General features: G+C 47.6%; 1 protein-coding gene across 1 annotated transcript in view; it reads left to right on the top strand.

Moving 5' to 3' along the window:
* The window catches only part of LOC142259082 (uncharacterized), a 118,110-nt gene extending 98,776 nt beyond the window's left edge, over nucleotides 1–19,334 (top strand). Inside the window, exon 6 of the mRNA XM_075331600.1 lies at nucleotides 17,757–19,334. Coding sequence (XP_075187715.1) covers nucleotides 17,757–19,254 — 1,498 coding nt within the window. The 3' untranslated portion in view covers nucleotides 19,255–19,334. The remainder of the gene's footprint in view (nucleotides 1–17,756) is intronic.
* Nucleotides 19,335–22,055: the final 2,721 nt, after the last annotated feature.

Below are 22,055 nucleotides of genomic sequence, written 5' to 3' on the forward strand. Positions count from 1 at the left end.
ACCAATATAGCCCCCTTTCTTTCTGATGACATTCAACAGCCGACCATCCATAGATTCTGTCATTGCTTGATCTGTTTACGATCAACAATGCGTTCAGCAGCCACCACAGCCTCCAGACACTGTTCCGAGAGGTGTACTTTTTTCCCTCCCTGTAGATCTTATATTTTATGTGGGACCACAGGTTCTCTATGGGGTTCAGATCAGATGTACAAGGGGGCCATGTCATTATTTTTTCATCTTTTAGACCTTTACTGGCCAGCCATGCTGTGGAGTAGTTGGATGCATATGATGGAGCATTGTCCTGCATAAAAATCATGTTTTTCTTGAACAAATACCTACTTCTTCCTGTACCACTGCTTGAAGAAGTTTTCTTCCAGAAACTGGCAGTAGGTCTGGGAGTTGAACTTCACTGCATCCTCAACCCAAAAAAATCCCACAAGTTCATCATTGATGATACCAGCCCATACCAGTACCCCACCTCCACCTTGCTGGCATCTAAGTCGGAGTGGAGCTCTCTGCCCTTAACTGATCCAGCCTCTGGCCCATCCATCTGGCCAATCAAGAGTCACTCTCATTTTATCAGTCCATAAAACCTTTCAAAAATCAGTCTTAAGATATTTCTTGGCCCAGTCTTGACGTTTTATCTTATGTTTCCTGTTCAGAGGTGGTGGTTTTTCAGCCTTCCTTACCTTGGCCATGTCCCTGAGTATGGCACCCCTTGTGCTTTTTGATACTCCAGTAACGTTGCAGCTCTGCAATATGGCCAAACTGGTGGCAAATGGCATTTTGGCAGCTTCATGCTTGATTTTCCTCAATTCATGGGCAGTTATTTTGCGCTTTTTTTGCCCAACACGCTTCTTGCAACCCTGTTGGCTATTTGCCATGAAATGCTTGATTGTTCGGTGATCACGCTTCAAAATTTTGGCAATTTCAAGACTGCTGCATCGCTCTGCAAGACATCTCACAATTTTGGACTTTTCAGAGCCTGTCAAATCTCTCTTCTGACCCATTTTGCCAAAGGAAAGGTAGTTGCCTAATAATTAAGCACACCTTATATACAGTGCTGGCCAAAAGTATTGGCACCCCTGCAAATTCTATCAGATAATACTCCGTTTATTCTTGAAAATGATTTCAATCACAAATTCTTTGGTATATTATCTTCATTTAATTTGTCTTCAATGAAAAAACATAAAAAAAATTGTCATAAAGCCAAATTGGATATATTTCCACACCAAACATAAAAAAGAGGGTGGACAAAAGTATTGGCACTGTTTGAAAAATCATGTGATGCTTCTCTTATTTGTGTAATAACAGCACCTGTAACTTACCTGTGGCACCTAACAGGTGTTGGAAAAAACTAAATCACACTTGCAGCCAGTTGACATGGATTAAAGTTGACTCAACCTCTGTCCTGTGTCCTTGTGTGCACCACATTGAGCATGGAGAAAAGAAAGAAGACCAAAGAACTGTCTGAAGATTTGAGAATCCAAATTGTGAGGAAGCATGAGCAATCTCAAGGCTACAAGTCCATCTTCAAAGACCTGAAAGTTCCTGTGTCTACGGTGCGCAGTGTCATCAAGAAGTTTAAAGCCCATGGCACTGTGGCTAACCTCCCTAGATGTGGAAGGAAAAGAAAAATTGATGAGAGATTTCAACGCAAGATTGTGCGGATGGTGGATAAAGAACCTCGACTAACATCCAAACAAGTTCAAGCTGCCCTGCAGTCCGAGAGTACAACAGTGTCAACCCGTACTATCCGTCGGCGTCTGAATGAAAAGGGACTGTTTGGTAGGATACCCAGGAAAACCCCACTTCTTACCCCGAGACATAAAAAATCCAGGCTGGAGTTTGCCAAAACTTACCTGAAAAAGCCTAAAACGTTTTGGAAGAATGTTCTCTGGTCAAATGAGACAAAAGTAGAGCTTTTTGGGAAAAGTCATGAACATAGAGTTTACAGGAAAAAAAAGAGGGATTCAAAGAAAAGAACACGGTCCCTACAGTCAAACATGGCAGAGGTTCCCTGATGTTTTGGGGTTGCTTTGCTGTCTGTGGCACTGGACTGCTTGACCGTGTGCATGGTATTATGAAGTCTGAAGACTACCATCAAATTTTGCAGCATTATGTAGGGCCCAGTGTGAGAAAGCTGGGTCTTCCTCAGAGGTCATGGGTCTTCCAGCAGGGCAATGACCCAAAACACACTTCAAAAAGCACTAGAAAATGGTTTGAGAGAAAGCACTGGAGACTACTACAGTGGCCAGCAATGAGTCCAGACCTGAATCCCATAGAACACCTGTGGAGAGATCTCAAAATGGCAGTTTGGAGAAGGCACCCTTCAAATCTCAGGGACCTGGAGCAGTTTGCCAAAGAAGAATGGTCTAAAATTTCAGCAGAGCATTGTAAGAAACTCATTGATGGTTACCGGAAGCGGTTATTCACAGTTATTTTAGCTAAACTTTGTGCAACCAAGTATTAGGCTAAGGGTGCCAATACCTTTGTCTTGCCCATTTTTGGAGTGTTGTGTAAAATGATCAATGATTTGATTTTTGTTTCATTCTCTTTTGTGTTTTTTCATTGCAAGCAAAATAAATGAAGATAATAATACCAAAGAATTTGTGATTGCAATCATTTTCAAGAAGAAACTGAGTATTATCTTACAGAATTGCAGGGGGTGCCAATACTTTTGGCCAGCACTGTAGGGTGTTGATGTCATTACACCGCACCCCTCCTCATTACAGAGATGCACATCACCTGATTTACTTAATTGGTATTTGGCTCTCAAGCCTATACAGCTTGGAGTAGGACGACATGTATAAAAAGTATCATGTGATCAAAATACTCATTTGCCTAATAATTCTGCACACGGTGTAGAGTCTTGCCATGGGGAAATAGATTTGCAGGACCCCGATGCAGAGGCCAAGTCAGTAATCCACGGGGGCTGAACAGGAGCCATGTGAACATTTTCTTTTATTCTTAAACTAAACAACTGAAGGAAATCGCACAGGCCCCATATGAATTAATGACTCGCCCACCCCAGGGCTATGGGACACCCGGTGCCGGGCCGGACTAGTCCGGGGGTAGTCAGTGGTGGCGGGGCCCGGCTCCGTGGCCCTGGTGGGTGTCAGTTAAATATGGCTGATGAATTAAAGTTGAATAAAGTTTGTGTTCGTGACGCCACCTGTGGTATGCGGCTATTAAGCCGCCGCTGCTGTGTAAGGCCTCCGGGGTGATGAAGTGGCAGCAATGATGATACTGCTCCCCACAGTTGGAGCAATGCCCCGGGGCACTGTTGGTGCTCGTGAGAGTCTATGGTGTAGTGGAAGTCAAAGCAGCTAAAATAACAGAGACCACTCCAAGGGTGCAGTTCAAGTTCTTTACTCACAATTCTTGTCAAAGCCGGCAGGAACCCTTGGACTGCTGGGACCACTGTCAGGGACCTCCGCCGTTTCTGGGTGATTCTTGGAGCAAAACCCGGTGCCCTTCTCTTAAGTGTCTCTGTCTTCCACTGTCTTCCTAAGCCTTGCCTTTTTGTAGGGTAAACCTGGCTTGGCCTCCACAACAGCCTCCAGGCTGGGGGGTCACCTGTCGGCTGATTACCCCTTTTCTAGAGGTGCTGCTGTGGGCTGTGGCCCGGGGAGTTTACAACATTCCCTGGGCCTCGGTTTTTACTGTTTGGAGATGATTTTGCACTCCTCCGGTTTCAAGGGACCGTCCCCTGTTGCAGCTTGATCCCTCCACCGATGTTCCTGTGGAACAGGCCACCGCAGCTCTACAGCTACCCGTGGCCCTGGGACCCCTTCTGTTCCCTGCTTGGTGGCACCTGGACCCTCTGAGTCCCAGGATCTTCACCAGGAAGCGTCTCTTTCTTCTTTCAGCTCCTGACTGACTTGGAGCTCTCTTTCCTTTCACTTCTCCTTCTTGCCTGCCTCCTGCAGGCCTCCTTCTCCTTCCCCTCCCTCTCTCTATCTTCTACTAACTAAACTTGACCTTCCTTTCTTTGTCTGCACTCTTGTGGCTCCTCCCACCTCCTCAGTTGCTCTGATCTACCCTACAGGAGCAGGGATGGGTCTTACGGCCCCTCCCAGCATGCAGCATGGGAGGGTAACTGCCACTATCCCTGGTCCCAGTGTGTTCCTAGCAATAGGTGTAGTGTAGATTTACCAGGGGACCGGTGTTCACTCCCTTCCTCACCTAGAATGGGCATCACACCGCTGGATGGGGTGCAATGACCTGTGGCGACGGAAGCCTCAGGGGCGCCACACTCCCCCACAGCGAATCCCAGCACGTCCTCGGGCTGAAAAGACAACAAAAACATGTGGAAGAACTGCAAAAACATTTTTCATTTTTGTTATGCATAACAATAAAACAATTAAACATTACATCCCTTTATGGGAGGCACATAAATAACACATTCACCGGGGACCACATTCCAGTCCAGTGGCCCGGCAACACATAAACAGGGGGGGTCATCTTCAAAAAGAACAGGGGACAAGGATTCAGGAATAGGGTGTCATCTTCGAAAAGAACAATGGGCAGACATTCAGGGGCTATGTACTGTCCTGACTCCATTAACTCCTTGTCGTCCTCCACCAGGGGCTCCGACCCTTGATGGCGCCCACTGGGACTCCGACCCAGCGGCGGTCAACAAGTCAGACAAGGTCCTCCTCCTTCCACCTCTTGTGCTGGGTGGCGTCTCCTGGAGAACTTAGGGACATTCAACAAAGGCAGGAGGCATTATTTCTGGAGCAGGTCCTTTAAAACTTTCAACTCGAACGTTTAACTTCAGGGGTTAACTTACGGATGCGGTTACCATTGCATGGGACCATACTGTGCCAATGTCGTACGGGACACCGGACTTCTTCTCCAGGCACAATACATCCCCGGGCTCTGAACCTCCAGTGGGAACGGTAGCGGGGGCAGCGTACACGGTACCTCTTGATCCCGGAGTGGTGCTTCACAGGGCTCACTCGTCACGGTGCTGTCGGGTCCTGGCTCCCAGCTGAGGAGGGATGCCGTGGGGGTCTGTGTGGCTTTACCGTCACGCGACACGGCTGCTGCGGCGGCCCTCTGTTCCTGGGCCCACACCGCAGCGACCATCCTCCGGACTTCTGCCTTCCAGTCGAGCACCTGCTGCAGTGTCTGTGCTCTCACCCGGACGCAGAATCGACCCAGCTCCCGCTCCAACCAGGCAGCGGTTCCCGCAGGGAGCTCACTCGGGCCGCGATCCTCCACATCAAGGGCCACTCTGCGTCTTCCACTTCGGAGTCCCGCCATGCTGCCGACAGGGCTGAACGCAGACATCTTCCGTCCGCTCCCCCTTGGTGTTTCCGGGATTCTCTTTCTCTGGCCGGTAAGTCGACTTCTCCTTTCTTTAGGCAGCAAGCCGAACAGCCAAACAGTCAATTCTCTTTTCAGGGCGCCATTTTTCAATCCCTGCTCTGCATCGCAGGCTTAGCTTCGCGCTCTGCCTTGCAAGACAAGGGGGCGGGGCTTACTTTTGCGCTCTTTCTACAGGCACGCCCCTCTTCTTCCCGCGCTCAGCCAGGCTAATGGCGGCAGTTTTTTCGGTAAAACTGTTCTTTCACAGTCTTTTCAGGCGCACAGTACCCGGTGGGTCCGGGCACGAAATCCTGTTCGTGACGCCAAAGTTGACTCGCCCACCCCAGGGCTATGGGACACCCGGTGCCGGGCCGGACTAGTCCGGGGGTAGTCAGTGGTGGCGGGGCCCGGCTCCGTGGCCCTGGTGGGTGTCAGTTAAATATGGCTGATGAATTAAAGTTGAATAAAGTTTGTGTTCGTGACGCCACCTGTGGTATGCGGCTATTAAGCCGCCGCTGCTGTGTAAGGCCTCCGGGGTGATGAAGTGGCAGCAATGATGATACTGCTCCCCACAGGTGGAGCAATGCCCCGGGGCACTGTTGGTGCTCGTGAGAGTCTATGGTGTAGTGGAAGTCAAAGCAGCTAAAATAACAGAGACCACTCCAAGGGTGCAGTTCAAGTTCTTTACTCACAATTCTTGTCAAAGCCGGCAGGAACCCTTGGACTGCTGGGACCACTGTCAGGGACCTCCGCCGTTTCTGGGTGATTCTTGGAGCAAAACCCGGTGCCCTTCTCTTAAGTGTCTCTGTCTTCCGCTGTCTTCCTAAGCCTTGCCTTTTTGTAGGGTAAACCTGGCTTGGCCGCCACAACAGCCTCCAGGCTGGGGGGGTCACCTGTCGGCTGATTACCCCTTTTCTAGAGGTGCTGCTGTGGGCTGTGGCCCGGGGAGTTTACAACATTCCCTGGGCCTCGGTTTTTACTGTTTGGAGATGATTTTGCACTCCTCCGGTTTCTAGGGACCGTCCCCTGTTGCAGCTTGATCCCTCCACCGATGTTCCTGTGGAACAGGCCACCGCACCTCTACAGCTACCCGTGGCCCTGGGACCCCTTCTGTTCCCTGCTTGGTGGCACCTGGACCCTCTGAGTCCCAGGATCTTCACCAGGAAGCGTCTCTTTCTTCTTTCAGCTCCTGACTGACTTGGAGCTCTCTTTCCTTTCACTTCTCCTCCTTGCCTGCCTCCTGCAGGCCTCCTTCTCCTTCCCCTCCCTCTCTCTATCTTCTACTAACTAAACTTGACCTTCCTTTCTTTGTCTGCACTCTTGTGGCTCCTCCCACCTCCCCAGTTGCTCTGATCTACCCTATAGGAGCAGGGATGGGTCTTACGGCCCCTCCCAGCATGCAGCATGGGAGGGTAACTGCCACTATCCCTGGTCCCAGTGTGTTCCTAGCAATGGGTGTAGTGTAGATTTACCAGGGGACCGGTGTTCACTCCCTTCCTCACCCAGAATGGGCATCACACCGCTGGATGGGGTGCAATGACCTGTGGCGACGGAAGCCTCAGGGGCGCCACATTAACGCTCGGCCCCTCTGCTTCTGTTAGGAACAAGAATACATTGAATCCTAATTCCATTCCCTGTTCTTAACTGTAAAACTGGGAAATGTTTAATTTTTGCTCTTTCGTATTCTTCTTCTCTTATTCCCGGAGCAAGTGTTCTTTTATCTTTCAATCCACATTGCTGTATGAAAAATTTTTTTTTGAAGATGACTCATAATTTTTCATTTTACTATAAAATGTACTGGAAATGAAGTAAAATTTCAAAGTGCGGTGAAATGGTGAAAAAAAAACCAACAATTCCACCATTTTTTTTTAGTGTTGTTTTTACTATGTTCATTGTGTGCTGACAGTGACCGGTTAGCGTTATTCTCCAGGTCAGTGTGATTATGGCAATATCAGACATTTATTATCTAAGTGGTGACTAGAGATGAGCGGACCCGTGGACGTTTGGCTTCTGCTGGTCCAGCTGAACATTTGTAAAGATCGGTTCTGGACTTGGACTTGACCTGAACTTTATTTGGAGTCATTAATTGGGCAGTTCACGTCTCCAACAACATGCAGCCATAAACACATCACTTCCGGAGTAGAGTGCTTTTTTTCCATCTTTTTTGTCTTTGTGCACACTACATTTGATCTCGCTGTTGTTACCCTCCACTGTGAGCCGATCAAACGCTGCAAGCGGCTCACACCAGGCTGAGTACCGAGCGTACCCGAGCACAGCGATACTCGCGAGAGTGGTTTACATGCGTAAAACGCCCGAACTCTGAATGGGACTTTTGTTTTCTGGGGTTTTGAGTTTGTACCGAAAACTGAACTTCAGGTTCGCTCATCTCTAGTGGTGAATGAAAATCAGACTTTTGTAAACTTGTAACTTGTTTTTTGCTTGATGAGCTGACATTTTCATTGATCCCATTCTAGGTGCAATATGGGTAACTGATCACTTTTCATTGTATTTATATTGCTACAAAATAATGTGCTATTTTTATCGGTCAGTTTTACTACTTACATAGCACATTTCATGATGAAATTTTTTTTCCTTCCCAAGTGATATCTCACCTCCCTTATTATCTGCAGTATTTTACATATCGGCTCATCTCCTTCCCATTCAGGTCAATACAATATCGGATCCTCTCAGTGGAGATCTTCTATAGAGGAGAATTCTCCTGATTGCCCCGTGAAGGATGGATATGGACAGGGACAAGATGGCGGAGAGGATATTACACCTCACCCTAGAGATCCTCTTCCGGCTTACTGGAGAGGTGAGAGATTCTGATGACGTCACATTACATCATTCTTATCTATGGGAATAACAGATGGACAGAACTGGAGAGGTGAGGACTCTGGAAATGTCTGGAGTGAGATTTATTACTGTGTCTCTCCATAACCAGGATTACACAGTAGTGAAGAAGACCTCTAGTGAGCGCTGTCAGGCCCCTGTGTCTGAGGGATGGGGAAGACCCCTGAGCCCAATCACGGGACCTCCACCTCACCCCCCGATACATGAGGACATCAATGACCAGAAGATCCTAGAACTCACCTACAAGATGATTGAGCTGCTGACTGGAGAGGTGACACCGCTGGGAATGCTGGGACATTATACAGTAACGCTATGAAGGGATCGGGGGTGACGGTATCATTGTATGTGTCAGGTTCCTATAAGGTGTCAGGACGTCACCGTCTATTTCTCCATGGAGGAGTGGGAGTATTTAGAAGGACACAAAGATCTGTACAAGGACGTCATGATGGAAGTTCCCCAGCCCCTCACATCACCAGGTAATAGACAGGACTAAATACACACGGCCTATAATTATCTGTATGTAAGGAATGAATTCAGTCCCTGTATGTGTCTCCTCCAGCTCTATCCAGTAAGAGGACAACACCAGAGAGATGTCCCCGTCCTCTTCTCCCACAGGACTGTAAACAAGAAGATCCCGATGTTCCTCAGGATGTGTTTCCTCCAGATCTATCCTGTAAGAGATATCTACTCATGTACTTTCTGCATTAATTTTGTGGTTACATTTTTAGACTTTCTGCTGTGGGTTTTTTCAGCTGTAGTTTCTTTGCTTTTGCTTCTTCTGCTGTTTGTTTCTAGTCCCTTCTCTATGTTGTTATGATGGCAACTCAAAGACCTGCAGAGGGTTCATGAATACCCTGTTTCCCTAAAAATAGGCCCTAGTTACAGTCAGGGCCAGCGTTGGGAGGAGTAAAACTGAACTGTGTAATTTCTCAGGAATTTTTGTCTTAGGCAGTGCTTTTTTTGTAAAAAAATATTTGCTGGCACGCGTCCCTGAGACGAGGAGCGGGGGGGGGGGGGTGCTGTAAGGCGCCGGCGGCCAAGATTGAGAGGGGGGGGATCCAAGGAGTGGGAGGGGGTGCTGTCGTGCTGTCGGGCAGCTGGGAGATCCTGTGCACGGTTTAATACATACGGTACTGTATGCTGGAGAGAGAGGCAGGGGGTGCAGAACTACAAGGCTCAGCATACTCCATCCACTAGTGTATGCAGCAGAGGCAGGGGGAGCAGAACTACAAGGCTCAGCATACTCCATCCACTAGTGTATGCAGGAGAGAGAGGCAGGGGGAACAGAACTACAAGGCTCAGCATACTCCATCCACTAGTAGAGAATATAGAGGAAAAAATTCCAGCAACTTGATCCAAGCAGGAAAATTTCTTTAAAATCCAAATTCTTTATTTAAATACATCTTTAAAAAGTTCATGATATGCAGGAGTTTTTTGCCCAAAAACGTAAAATGTAAAAAAAAAATAAATGACGTGGGCTTCGCTATATTTTTGTATGCTAGCCAGGTACAGCAGGCAGGTATCTATGGGCTGCCCCCGACCCCCAGCTGCCTATTTGTACCCGGCTGAGAACCAAAAATATAAGGAAGCCCTTTTTTTAATTATTTCATGAAATAATTTAAGAAAAAAAAATGACGTGGGCTTCGCACAATTTTTGTGTCCAGCCAGGTACAACTAGGCAGCTGGGGATTGGAATCCGCAGCGCAGAGTTCCCAAGCTTTCTGGGCACCCCTGCTGAAAATTGCAATCCGCAGCCTCCCCAGAAAATGGCGCTTTCATAGAAGCGCCATATTCTGGTGCTGTATCCAACTCTTCCAGTGGACCTGGAGCTGGGTAATAAGGGGTTAGGGCCAGCTGTGTATTATCAACTGGCCCTAAGCCCGAAATTCATGGTGTCACGCCAATATTAGACATGGCCACCATGAATTTCTTGTAAAGATAAAAAAAAAAACAAGACAGAGAAAATATTTTTATTAGAAATAAAACACAACACAATTAGTGACTCCATCTTTATTGAAATAAAGAACCCTCCGTCCGCAGTAATCCTGGGTCAAGGGTCCCGCACCGTCAAATCCAGATCCAATATCATCTGATCGGTTTGCTGGAAGGCAAAGCGATCAGATGATGTGTCAGGATCAAGGACGTGAATCACATCACACATCAGCTGATTGTATAAAAGCCGTTTATACAATCAGCTGATGCATCAGTGCAAAAAAAAAAAAACTACTCACCTGTCTGCAAAATCCCCGGACACGACTGATCGCTCCAGGAGCCGCCGGTAATCAGTTGCTGCAGTCACCTCAGAGCATCACCTGATCGCTTAAACCAGCTGGGCTGTAAAAAGCCGGCCCCACCGCTGGACTTGGACTGTCAGCTGATGCCGTAGCGTAACTGCACCAGCTGATTACCGGCAGGTCCTGAAGCCGATCACACGTGTCCCGGGAGGCTGCAGACCGGTAAGTGTGAGATTTTTTTTTCTAGTGTTCCCGCTTAGCAGCTGGGAGCGGACATGGCGCCAGTGGTAGCAGGTGGAACCAGGGGGGGGGGAGAGGGTCGTTGGCGAGCACTGGGGGCCGGGGGGGTGAGTACTGGGGGCCAAGGGGCTGGCGAGCACTGGGGGCCGGGGGGCGGAGGGGTGAGCACTGGGGGACCCGATCACCTGCGGCAGGAGCAGCACAGTGATTACAGGGCAGGTGGGAGGGAGCGGAGGTCGGGGGGCGTTGAATCGGACGACGGGGGGCACGGAGGTCTGGGGAGGAGTGGAAGACAGAAGAGGGGAGCAAATACCTTACCGGATGGCGGCAGATCGGAGTGACCGGCCGTGACCTTGATATTGTGCGTCCATGAACATCTTGAAGAGGGCGGGCACCCACTGCCCCTCCACATCTGATTGGAGGGATAGCGTCACATGGATGCTAGCTCCAATCAGATCAGAGGGGGGGGAGAAACAGAGGTCACCCTGCTCCAGCCAATGGATGATGATATAGCAAATTCACAAATTAGCCATGTGGACAGAGCCAGAGGTGCTTATCCTCAGCGCTCTTCAGATTTTCCGGTACGCCGTACCGGCGCGTATCACCGCAAAAAAAGCACTGCTCTTAGGGACCCCATCAGTTGTATTCTGAGGTTGATTGTTTAAGGACCTTTGATGAAGTCATGTGACATGATGTAAGCAAAAGTCTCTTAATTGCAGGAGTCTAATAGAATTGAACAGAACACAGGCTGGCATACAGGACTGGCATTAGGGGAAAGGGAGAGCAAACTGGAGATAGATAATAGAAAAAAACAGTTACAGCCGTACACGGAAATACCAAATTTTTAAACTACCAAAAAAAATCTAATAACATTATTGCTGTAGAGAATGTGAACTATTGGCAAACTACCCTGGAAGGACTGGAGACACCTACAGAAGGAGATTTGACACCTTGACCTTGATTCTTCAAAGTAATTGTACCGCCCCGTGGGCTCGGCTGCGACCACCAAGCCGCTCGGATCCGTGCTCGTTCTACGGGTGGTGGCTCGAGCCTCTCACGGACCAGGGGGTCTCGTCGCTCTGCATGGGGGTTGGCGCTACACACGGGGACTTCCACGACTGGGGGCCGCGGTAGCTTGATTTGGGATGATAGTTCGTGACGCCACCCACGGGTTGTGGTGATTGTAGACACCACCGCTGCGGTGTAGGTATGGGGGCTCCCGGGAGCTGTGTAGTGGCGCAGCTAGGTGTTGACCCCTCCATGGGTAGGGGATGTTGGTCCCGAGGGGGGGCCCAGTTGGTGTGGGCCGGGGGGGAAAGGGTGAAGTGTTGCAGTGCAGCGCGGTGCGGTGCCTGATGGCACTGGTGTACTCACTCTGACACAAGACACTGGAGTCGCTGGTAAACCAAACGGAGTGATGAACGGGGCCCGCAGCCGGCTGCAGCTTTTCCAGATCAGGTTGGTGGTTTCCACCTTTCTCCTGCACCTCTGTGTGTGGTTGGTGACTCCTGTGCCTAAACACCGGTAGTCCGCTCCCCGACATGTTTGTGTCGTAGGAGCCCATTTGCCCGCAGACGCTGGCCCTTTGGATCTCTTGCCTTTCGCGGTGGCACTTATCCGGAATGGTTGGGCTGTTGCCTTCAATCGGGACTTAGGTGGGAATGAACCCCTGAGGTCCAGACCGCAATCAGTTAATTTGGCTATGTTGGTGGCTTCCACCCTAGCTCGGGGTCTAAGTATCCTGCCGGTGCTCCAGTATCCAGTTGGTTCCCCGGTTCGGTTCCGGCAGGCCTCTACCCTGCCCCGGTCCCTTACGGTTCCTCCGGTCGTCTTCCCGGTCTCCTGCAGGCGGCCACCACCGTCTACCTCCTTGCCAGAGGTGCCTGGGCTCCGACCCAGACACCAAGTAGACTGCTGGCAGGCCTGATCACAGGTCTGCCCTTGAACTTCACCCTCCTCCTTCACTGTCCAAAACTAATCTACTACTGAACTACTGCTTTCCCGCCTCCAGGCCTGTGAACTCCTCGGTGGGTGGAGCCAACCGCCTGGCTCCACCCCACCTGGTGTGGACATCAAACCTGGAGGGTGGTGACAAGGTTTTGTGAGTTTGACTGGTGTTACCTAACTGGAAGGGGTGTGGTGTTGTGTGTGACTACCTGAGACATCTTGGCTAGTCCAGGGCGTCACAGAATTATGCCAGAATTCTGTCAGAAATCACTTTTCAATCAACTTGTTGTGCAAAACAGAGTTGTGAAAAAAGATTGTGCTACTAAATCATCATGGTGCGCTGTGCTGACATGACTTGTATGTCCTTCAGCTCCTAGCAGTACAAGCAGATATGGCCTCGTCATGACCTTCACCTTCGAAGAAGCTGACTATCAAGCGTGTGACTGTGATCGGAGGAGGTCTGATGGGTGCCGGGATAGCGCAGGTAGCTGCAGCAACCAGACACACTTTTGTTTTAGTGGACCAGACTGATAACATCTTGAAAACGTTTGCCAAAAGTATTGAAGACAGCTCGAAAAGGGTCACTAAGAAGATGTTTGCGGACAAGCCTGAGGCTGCTTCATAGTTCATCAGCAAAACCCTCTCAAACTTCAGCACAAGCACAGACCCAGCGGCCGTGGTGCACAGCAATGATCTGGTGTTGGAAGCCATAATAGAAAACATGGAAGTGAAAAACGCACTAATGAAGACACTGGACAAATTTGCACACACCATATTTGCCAGCAACACATTCTTCTTGACTTAGCCAATTCCACAACTAGGCAGGATCAGTTCAGATGGCTGCATTTCTTTAATCCAGTACCAATGATGAAGCTGGTGGAGGTCATTAAGACACAAATGACTAGCCAAATGACTTCTGACTCTCTCATGGACTTCAGAAGAACACTAGGAAAGTTGACTGTGTCATGTAAGGACACCCCAGGGTTCATTGTTAACCGTCTTCTGGTACCATACCTAATGGAATTCGTGTATCTTCATTAAAGAGGTCATGCATCTAAGGAAGACATGGATGTTGCAATGAAATTGGAAGCCCGTTACCCAATGGGTCCTTTTGAGCTTTTGGATTATGTTGGTCTTGACACTAGTAAATACGTCATTAATGGTTGGTACCACATGGAACCTGAAAACCCCCTTTGTGCCCCCAGTGAATTGCTCAATAAGGTTGGAAAGAAGACCGGAGAAGGATTTTATAAAGACAGATGGTTGGCCTGGCTGCACTGCAGAGCTACCGTATTTTTCGGACTATAAGACGCACTCCCCCCCCCCCAAATGTTGGGGGAAAGTGAGGGGTGTGTCTTATGGTCTGATTATAGGGCTGCGGCCGGGAATGAGGGTGCTGCGGTGGAGCGGGCCATCGGGGGCACGAGCAGGCTGTAGCAGCCTGCCGTGACCACGTGGGCCCGCTCTTTACATATGCATGCCCGTCCTTCCCCCCATTATCCCTCAGCGCTGAAGCCACTGACAGGTGGGCGGGATGATGGGCGTGGGGTGCGCGCGTAATTAAGAGCTGGCCGTGATCACCCCTGGCAACTACAGCCTAGAGTGATCATGTGCGGCTGTATTCACTGCTCCCCGCGCATCATCATCAGCGCGGGGTGCAGTGAATCAGTACACTCACCGACCACTTCCGTGCAGCACCGCAATCTCCTCCAGTCTGCCGGTCAGCTGATCTGTGTAGCGAGCGGTGAGCACAGTGATGACATCATGCAGGTCAGCTGACAGGCAGACAGGAGGAAATTGCGATGCTGCAGGGAAACGGGGACAGCTCCACACTCCAGCGGCGCTGCTGCCACCACAGACAGGGGGAGGTGCGCGATGCTGCATGGAACGAGGAAAGGTGAGTATAAACGTTTATTGTTTTTTGTGTGATACAAGATACATGCCATATAGCAGGATGAGGGTATATAACAGCATGGGGCCATATAGCAGGATGGCAGTATATGGGGGTATATGGCAGGATGGGGGTATATAGCAGGATGGGGGTATATACCAGGATGGGGTACCTTAGCAGAGAATTTAGGGACATTACCCCCATAACACTGTCAGCAGCAGATCCTCGCCCCATAACAGTGTGTCATGACCACATTTTTTGCTTAAAATTTTATTTTCCTCCTCTAAAACCAGGGTGCATCTTATGGTCCGGTGCGTCTTATAGTCCGAAAAATACGGTATATTTTTATAGTCTCTTGTTTACTTTGATTACGATGACCGCAGTTGTTTTTACATTGCACTGTTTTCTCAGCACTTATTTACACTCTAGTACCTTAAGGCCCCGTCACACATAGAGATAAATCTTTGGCAGATCTGTGGTTGCAGTGAAATTATGGACATATTGTTCAATTTTTACACAGCCACAAACCTGGCACTGATTGTCCACAATTTCACTGCAACCACAGATCTGCCGCAGATTTATCTCTGTGTGTGACAGGGGCTTTACAGCCATGATTCTCTATTTCCTCCACATCGTCTTGTACCACTGATTCCAAACATTTATAAGTCATAGCCATTCTACTGTCAATAAAAAAATAAATGTAAAGAAAAATAAATTGTGCAACTTTTGGAGGTTTCACGCCAATTTTAACCAGCTTTGCCAAAATGGGCAGAGCTTGGCCAGAACAAGGGTGTGATGCCACCGCTTTTCTAATTCATAACAAACTGCGGCATTCCCTATGCCAGAAATCTCACTCCAGCCCCTGACGTAATTTTCAGTGTACATCGCAGGTCTTGATGAATTGGAGCCCTAATGTTTATCTGCACAGACAGCAAGACCCTGCTTTGGTTACAAAGCCTAAGGATGTAATCAATGTTACAGTCCCGGACAAGAATTAAATATTTGGCTTCTGTCTCTATTTTATTTTCGTCTTCGAAAAAAAAACCTTTTTGAAATTGTCTATGTTGTGGATCAATGTCACAACGAGATGCTTGCAGGCATCGCCAAGTGTCATGGCAGCATCAGGATCTGTGGAGATTACACATTCTGGCACTCTGCTTGCTAACTTCTTTGGTGTCTGTGAGCAGCACAGGGAGACACAGGCATCGAACCACATACTTAGTAAGACTTGCAATAGTTATCCTCTGCTGGGCCCCTTGTTAATGTCTTTGATCACATGCTGTAGTGGAGTCAGTATCATTTGCTCCCCTTCTGTATATGCTGGCTGGACTATTCCATTAATGCCAGCTATGGTTTACCTATACAGGTCTGGTGAGGTGTTGTGATACAAACTAGTGGTTGTTGTGCATTATTGCTGTGAGGAGTTGTGCTAACCCTTGTTGTCTTTTTGTTTCTGCCTTCCTGCTCTTGCTTTTCTCCTTAGTCTCTCACTGTTTTATTTCTGTGAGTTTGCAGTGCCTGAATTTTTCTTTTCCCGTTTGTCTTAATCTGTATTTCCATCATACTCCTGCCCCTTCCTTCCATGTTCAGAGGTAATCTAGAGGTTAGGGATAGGCTAAGGTTTCCTGAGGGAAAGTATAGGAGCCCCCTGTCCCTCATTACTCATTATCCTACAGTCACATTGCGATAATCAATCAGATTATTTACTATAACACATTCTAGAGAACTGGTGCTAGGAATGGGAGATCCGAATTAATGAAGATGTATCGTATTTTTCGCTTTATAAGACACACTTTTGTTACCCCAAATTTTAGGGGAAAGTAGGGGGTGTGTCTTATAATCCGAATATACGGGGCCAGGGGAGGTGGGGGCAACTCTGGAGCGATGCTGGGGGGGCTGGTAGAGGCTTGTGAAGGCTGCTGGAGGCAGCGGGAGATCTCCTGCTCCCGCTCATATAATATGCACAGCCGCTCTCCATCACCGTTGTGCTGAAATCGCACCGTGGCGATGGGCTGGGAGAGCAGCGCATATTATATGTGCCTGCGCCCCCCTTTGATCGCACATGTTCACAATCCCCCCCCCCTTCCCGTGTTAGATATGGCCCCCATGTTGCTGGCTATTCTAAAATAAAAAGCTTTTCTTACCTCCTCCAGCGTGTCTCCCGGTGTCTCCCCGATCTCACTGCTGCCGCTGTGATCAGGCACGCAGAGATCATATCACTCTGCTGTGCCGATCACATGAGCGGCACCAAGAACCAGGAAGTGCAGGAGCTCAACCGCATGGAGGGAGACACGAGGTAAGACAGAATTGGAGAACGTAAAGTATAGTGTTTATTTTACTATGGGCAGCAGCATAGGGGCCATATCTAACACAGGGGGACGTGTGCCAGCAATAGGAGACCTGTGCCATCTGTATGGGATGTGTGCCAGCAATAGGAGACCTGTGCCACCTGTATGGGACATGTGTCAGCAATAGGAGACATGTGCCACCTGTATGGGATGTGTGCCAGCAATAGGAGACCTGTGCCACCTGTATGGGACGTGTGCCAGCAATAGGAGACCTGTGCCAGCTGTATTGGATGTGTGCCTGCAATAGACCTGTGCCACCTGTATGGGATGTGTGCCAGCTATAGGAGACCTGTGCCAGCTGTATGGGATGTGTGCTAGCACAAGGGGGCTATATTCAATATAAGGGGGCCATATCCAGATTAAGTGGGCTAATTATAGGATGGGGGGCTATAAGAGACATATACCCTATATGATTTGTTAGACGGACACTGGCATTATAAGATGGACCCCATTTAACATTAAAAAAAATAAATTCTCTTTTCCTTCACCAAATTTGGGGGTGCATCTTATAATCAGGTGCATCTTATAAAGCGAAAAATACGGTAACTCTTAGATCTTGAAATTGGAAAACAGATTCAGAATAATTTGTTTCCTAATTTAATATCTAATATTATGGTTTAAAAAAATAAATGTGCTTTCAAAATTATATCATTAAAAAATAATAACATTGTGTCTATTTTTAGCAGATGACTGTATCAGGAGTTCAGATGGAAATCTAATATCTTCAGAATTTAAAACAGATGATCAAACTATCACACATGATACATATGAAGAGTATGCTGTTGTCCCAGATATACCTCCAGTCCTTCCTCGGAAAGCTTTATCATCTGATCTTTTCAAACAAGTCCAAAATTACGATTTATCACAGAATTGTAAGCAAAATAAAGGTTACAGAAAGGATGTGGAACATGAAACGGCTCCTACAAGGGAGAAACCATTTTCATGTTCTCATTGTGGGAACTGTTTTATTCAGAAATCAGACCTTGTTAGACATCAGAAAAATCACACAGGGGAGAAGCCATTTTCATGTTCAGAGTGTGGGAAATGTTTTATTCAGAAATCAGATCTTGTTTCACATCAAAGATGTCACACAGGGGAGAAGCCATTTTCATGTTCAGAGTGTGGGAAATGCTTTATTTGTAAATCACATCTTGTTTCACATCAAAGATGTCACACAGGGGAGAAGCCATTTTCATGTTCAGAATGTGGGAAATGTTTTATTCAGAAATCGCACCTTGTTAGACATCAGAAAAATCACACAGGGGAGAAGCCATTTTCATGTTCAGAGTGTGGGAAATGTTTTATTCAGAAATCAGATCTTGTTTCACATCAAAGATGTCACACAGGGGAGAAGCCATTTTCATGTTCAGAGTGTGGGAAATGCTTTATTTGTAAATCACATCTTGTTTCACATCAAAGATGTCACACAGGGGAGAAGCCATTTTCATGTTCAGAATGTGGGAAATGTTTTATTCAGACATCAAACCTTGTTAAGCATCAAAAAATTCACACAGGGGAGAAGCCATTTTCATGTTCAGAATGTGGGAAATGTTTTATTCAGAAATCAAACCTTGTTAAGCATCAAAAAATTCACACAGGGGAGAAGCCATTTTCATGTTCAGAGTGTGGGAAATGTTTTATTCAGAAATCGGACCTTGTTAGACATCAGAAAAATCACACAGGGGAGAAGCCATTTTCATGTTCAGAGTGTGAGAAATGTTTTATTTGGGAATCAGATCTTGTTTCACATCAAAGATCTCACACAGGGGAAAAGCCATTTTCATGTTCAGAATGTGGGAAATTTTTTATTCAGAAATCAGACCTTGTTTCACATCAAAGATCTCACACAGGGGAAAAGCCATTTTCATGTTCAGAATGTGGGAAATGTTTTATTCTGAAATCAAACCTTGTTAAACATCAAAAAATTCACACAGGGGAAAAGCCATTTTCATGTTCAGAGTGTGAGAAATGTTTTATTTGGGAATCATATCTTGTTTCACATCAAAGATCTCACACAGGGGAGAAGCCATTTTCATGTTCAGAATGTGGGAAATATTTTATTCAGAAATCAACCCTTGTAAAACATCAAAAAATTCACACAGGGGAGAAGCCATTTTCATGTTCAGAGTGTGGGAAATGTTTTATTCAGAAATCAGACCTTGTTAGACATCAGAAAAATCACACAGGGGAGAAGCCATTTTCATGTTCAGAGTGTGGGAAATGTTTTATTCAGAAATCAGACCTTGTTAGACATCAGAAAAATCACACAGGGGAGAAGCCATTTTCATGTTCAGAGTGTGGGAAATGTTTTATTCAGAAATCAAATCTTGTTTACCATCAAAAAAAATCACACAAAATAAATCATTTTTATGTTCAGAATGTGGAAAATGTAATTCTCAGAAATCAGATCTTGTTAAACATCTGAATAAGGCTATGTTCACATTTCCGTTGTTTTGCATCAGTCACCTGCATTGCTTAAAGGGAATCCGTCCCCCCTTTCAGACCTAAATAACAACTTTATAAAATATTACCTTTTGCTATGGTAATGAGGTTTGCTGGCCCCAGGGGCGGGCTGTATTTCGTCTGTTATCCCCCCTCCTGTCGATGTTCGCCGTCCCCAAGTGTTCATTTACATAGATGAGGCCGCCGCCCTCATGTTTCACAGTGCTCCTGAAGTCTCGCGCATGCGCAGTGGCACTATCGCGGGACCGAGCACTGTTTTCAAATCGCGAGCGCCGGTGATGTTATTGTGCAGGCGCGAGATTAAGGGCGGCACTGTGAATGTCATCACCAGCGTCATCCAAGTACCCGCCCATAATCTCGTGCACGCGCTTTTACCTCTGCCTCTAACATTAAGCACATAACGGTAGAGGCAGAGGTAAAAGCGCGTGCACGAGATTATGGGCGGGTATTTGTATGACGCTGGGGATGACATTAACAGCACCGCCCATAATCTCGCGCCTGCGCATTAACATCACCGGCGCTCGCGATTTGAAAACCGTGCTCAGTCCTGCGATAGTGCCACGGCGCATGCATGAGACTTCAGGAGCACTGTGGAACATGGGGGCAGAGGCCTCATCTATGTAAATGAATACTGGGGGACGGCAAACAGCGGCAGGAGGGGGGATAACAGACGAAATACAGCCCGCCCCTGGGGCCAGCAAACCTCATTACCATAGCAAAAGGTAATGTTTTATAAAGTTATTTAAGTCTGAAAGGGGGGCCAGTAGCAAGATGAACCTTTATAGAATGCAGCCCAGGAGCTGCAGAAGGGGATTCTTTTAGTTTAATAGCGAAAATTCTGGTGTCAGGTTCCCTTTAACGCTTGTGACTGATGCGTTATACAACGGGTGAAAATAAATTGAATTTCTTGTCATGAGAAAGCGGATTCAGTTGAGAGAGAACAATCAGCTGATCGCTCTCACAAGCCCATCAACTGATCGCTCTGAAAAGCCGGTCGCCTAGAGATCAGATGATCTCTCTGAAAAACCGATCATTTCAGTTTAAAACCTTCCCGGGGGAGAGGGGGAGGGGGTAACTGATTTTACATGATTTCGGACGTTTTGCTGGACCTGCTGAGCATGCACAGTAAAACGTGATGGATTCCTGCACTGGACGTGACGCAGGATAACGGAATCCTGCACCATAGACTTACATTATGCCTCCTGACGGATTCCAATGGAATCCTGCAGGGTGCGTTTTTTTGCCGCAACAAAAAACGTTTCATGCTGCGTCACTCCCGCCCGACGGTCAGTCAGTATATGACTGATGCGCCGCGCGGCAGATGCAACGCAAGGTCATCAGTCACAATCCGCCGCTCATACAAGTCTATGGGAAACAACGGAATCCGCCAAACGGATTGCGTTGTTTATCAGAGCGTCGGATTGTGACTGATCCTAAACAACGGAAAGGTGAACATAGCCTAAGCTACACAAGGAAGAAACCTATTCCCTCACTTATCTTCCCTTCTTTTGAGGTCCACACTCTCAGGCTTTACAGACCCTTCTCCCTGCAAGTAGCAGTTGTTTATCGCCCTCCAGGCCCAACCAGTCAGTTCTTGGATCATTTTGCCACCTGGCTTACACATTTTCAAGCCTGTGACCTCCCCATTCTTGTCATGGGGGACTTTAATATCCCTATTGATGATCCCCCCTCCCCAGCTGCCACTCACCTTTTATCTCTAACCTCCTCTCTTGGCCTTTCACAACTAACTAACTCTCCTACACATGAAGGTGGGAATACGCTGGACCTGGTCTTCTCCCGTCTCTGCTCAGTGCATGATTTCACTAAACTCCCCTCTCCCACTTTTTGACCACAACCTTCTTTCATTCTTGGTCAAGAGCTGTCAACCCACTCAGGACACCCCTACTTACCTACCATAAAGAATATACATGCCATTAACAACCAGAAATTTCTAAAGATGTTGCAGTCATCACTGGCCCCAATATCCTGCCTCTCATGTCCTGACTCTGCTGTAAGACATTACAATGACACCCTACAGAGCGTCCTAGATGAAGCTGCACCTGCTACACGCAGAGCAACTCGGCGCAGACGACAGAAGCTTTGGCCCATGTTGCAAACACGCCTTCTTCAGCGGTGTTCCAGGTGCGCTGATTGTCTGTGGAGAAGATCCAATCTAGCCGAAGATTTCATCCACTATAAATTTATGCTCAAAACATACAATGCTGCCCTTCACCTCTCCAAACAAGCGTACTTTAACACCCTCATCACCTCTCTAGCCAACAATCCTAAACGACTCTTTGATACTTTCCATTCCCTCCTCGGACCAAGAGTTCTGGCCCCAACCACCAACCTCAGCGCAGATTACCTGGCCAATTATTTTAAAGAAAAAATTCACCATATACGCCAGGAAATTTCCTCCCAGCCTCATAACACCACACATTGTCTGCCCTCCTACACTACACCTAGATCACTTTCACTCTTTGATCCAGTCACAGAAGAAGAAGTCACCAGGCTCCTCGCATCTTCTTCCCCTACTACCTGCACCAGTGACCCTATTCCCTCACATCTCCTTAAATCTGTCACCCCAGCTGTCACCACTCACCTAACTAAAATTTTCAATCTCTCTCTCTCTCCTCTGGTGTCTTTTCCTCCTCCTTCAAACATGCCAGCATACACCCATTACTTAAAAAAACATCCCTGGACCAAAATTGTGCCACTAACTACAGACCCGTCTCTAATCTCCCATTCATCTCAAAACCCCTG

Source organism: Anomaloglossus baeobatrachus (genome assembly GCF_048569485.1).
Source record: "Anomaloglossus baeobatrachus isolate aAnoBae1 chromosome 5 unlocalized genomic scaffold, aAnoBae1.hap1 SUPER_5_unloc_25, whole genome shotgun sequence".
Classification (NCBI taxonomy): domain Eukaryota; kingdom Metazoa; phylum Chordata; class Amphibia; order Anura; family Aromobatidae; genus Anomaloglossus; species Anomaloglossus baeobatrachus.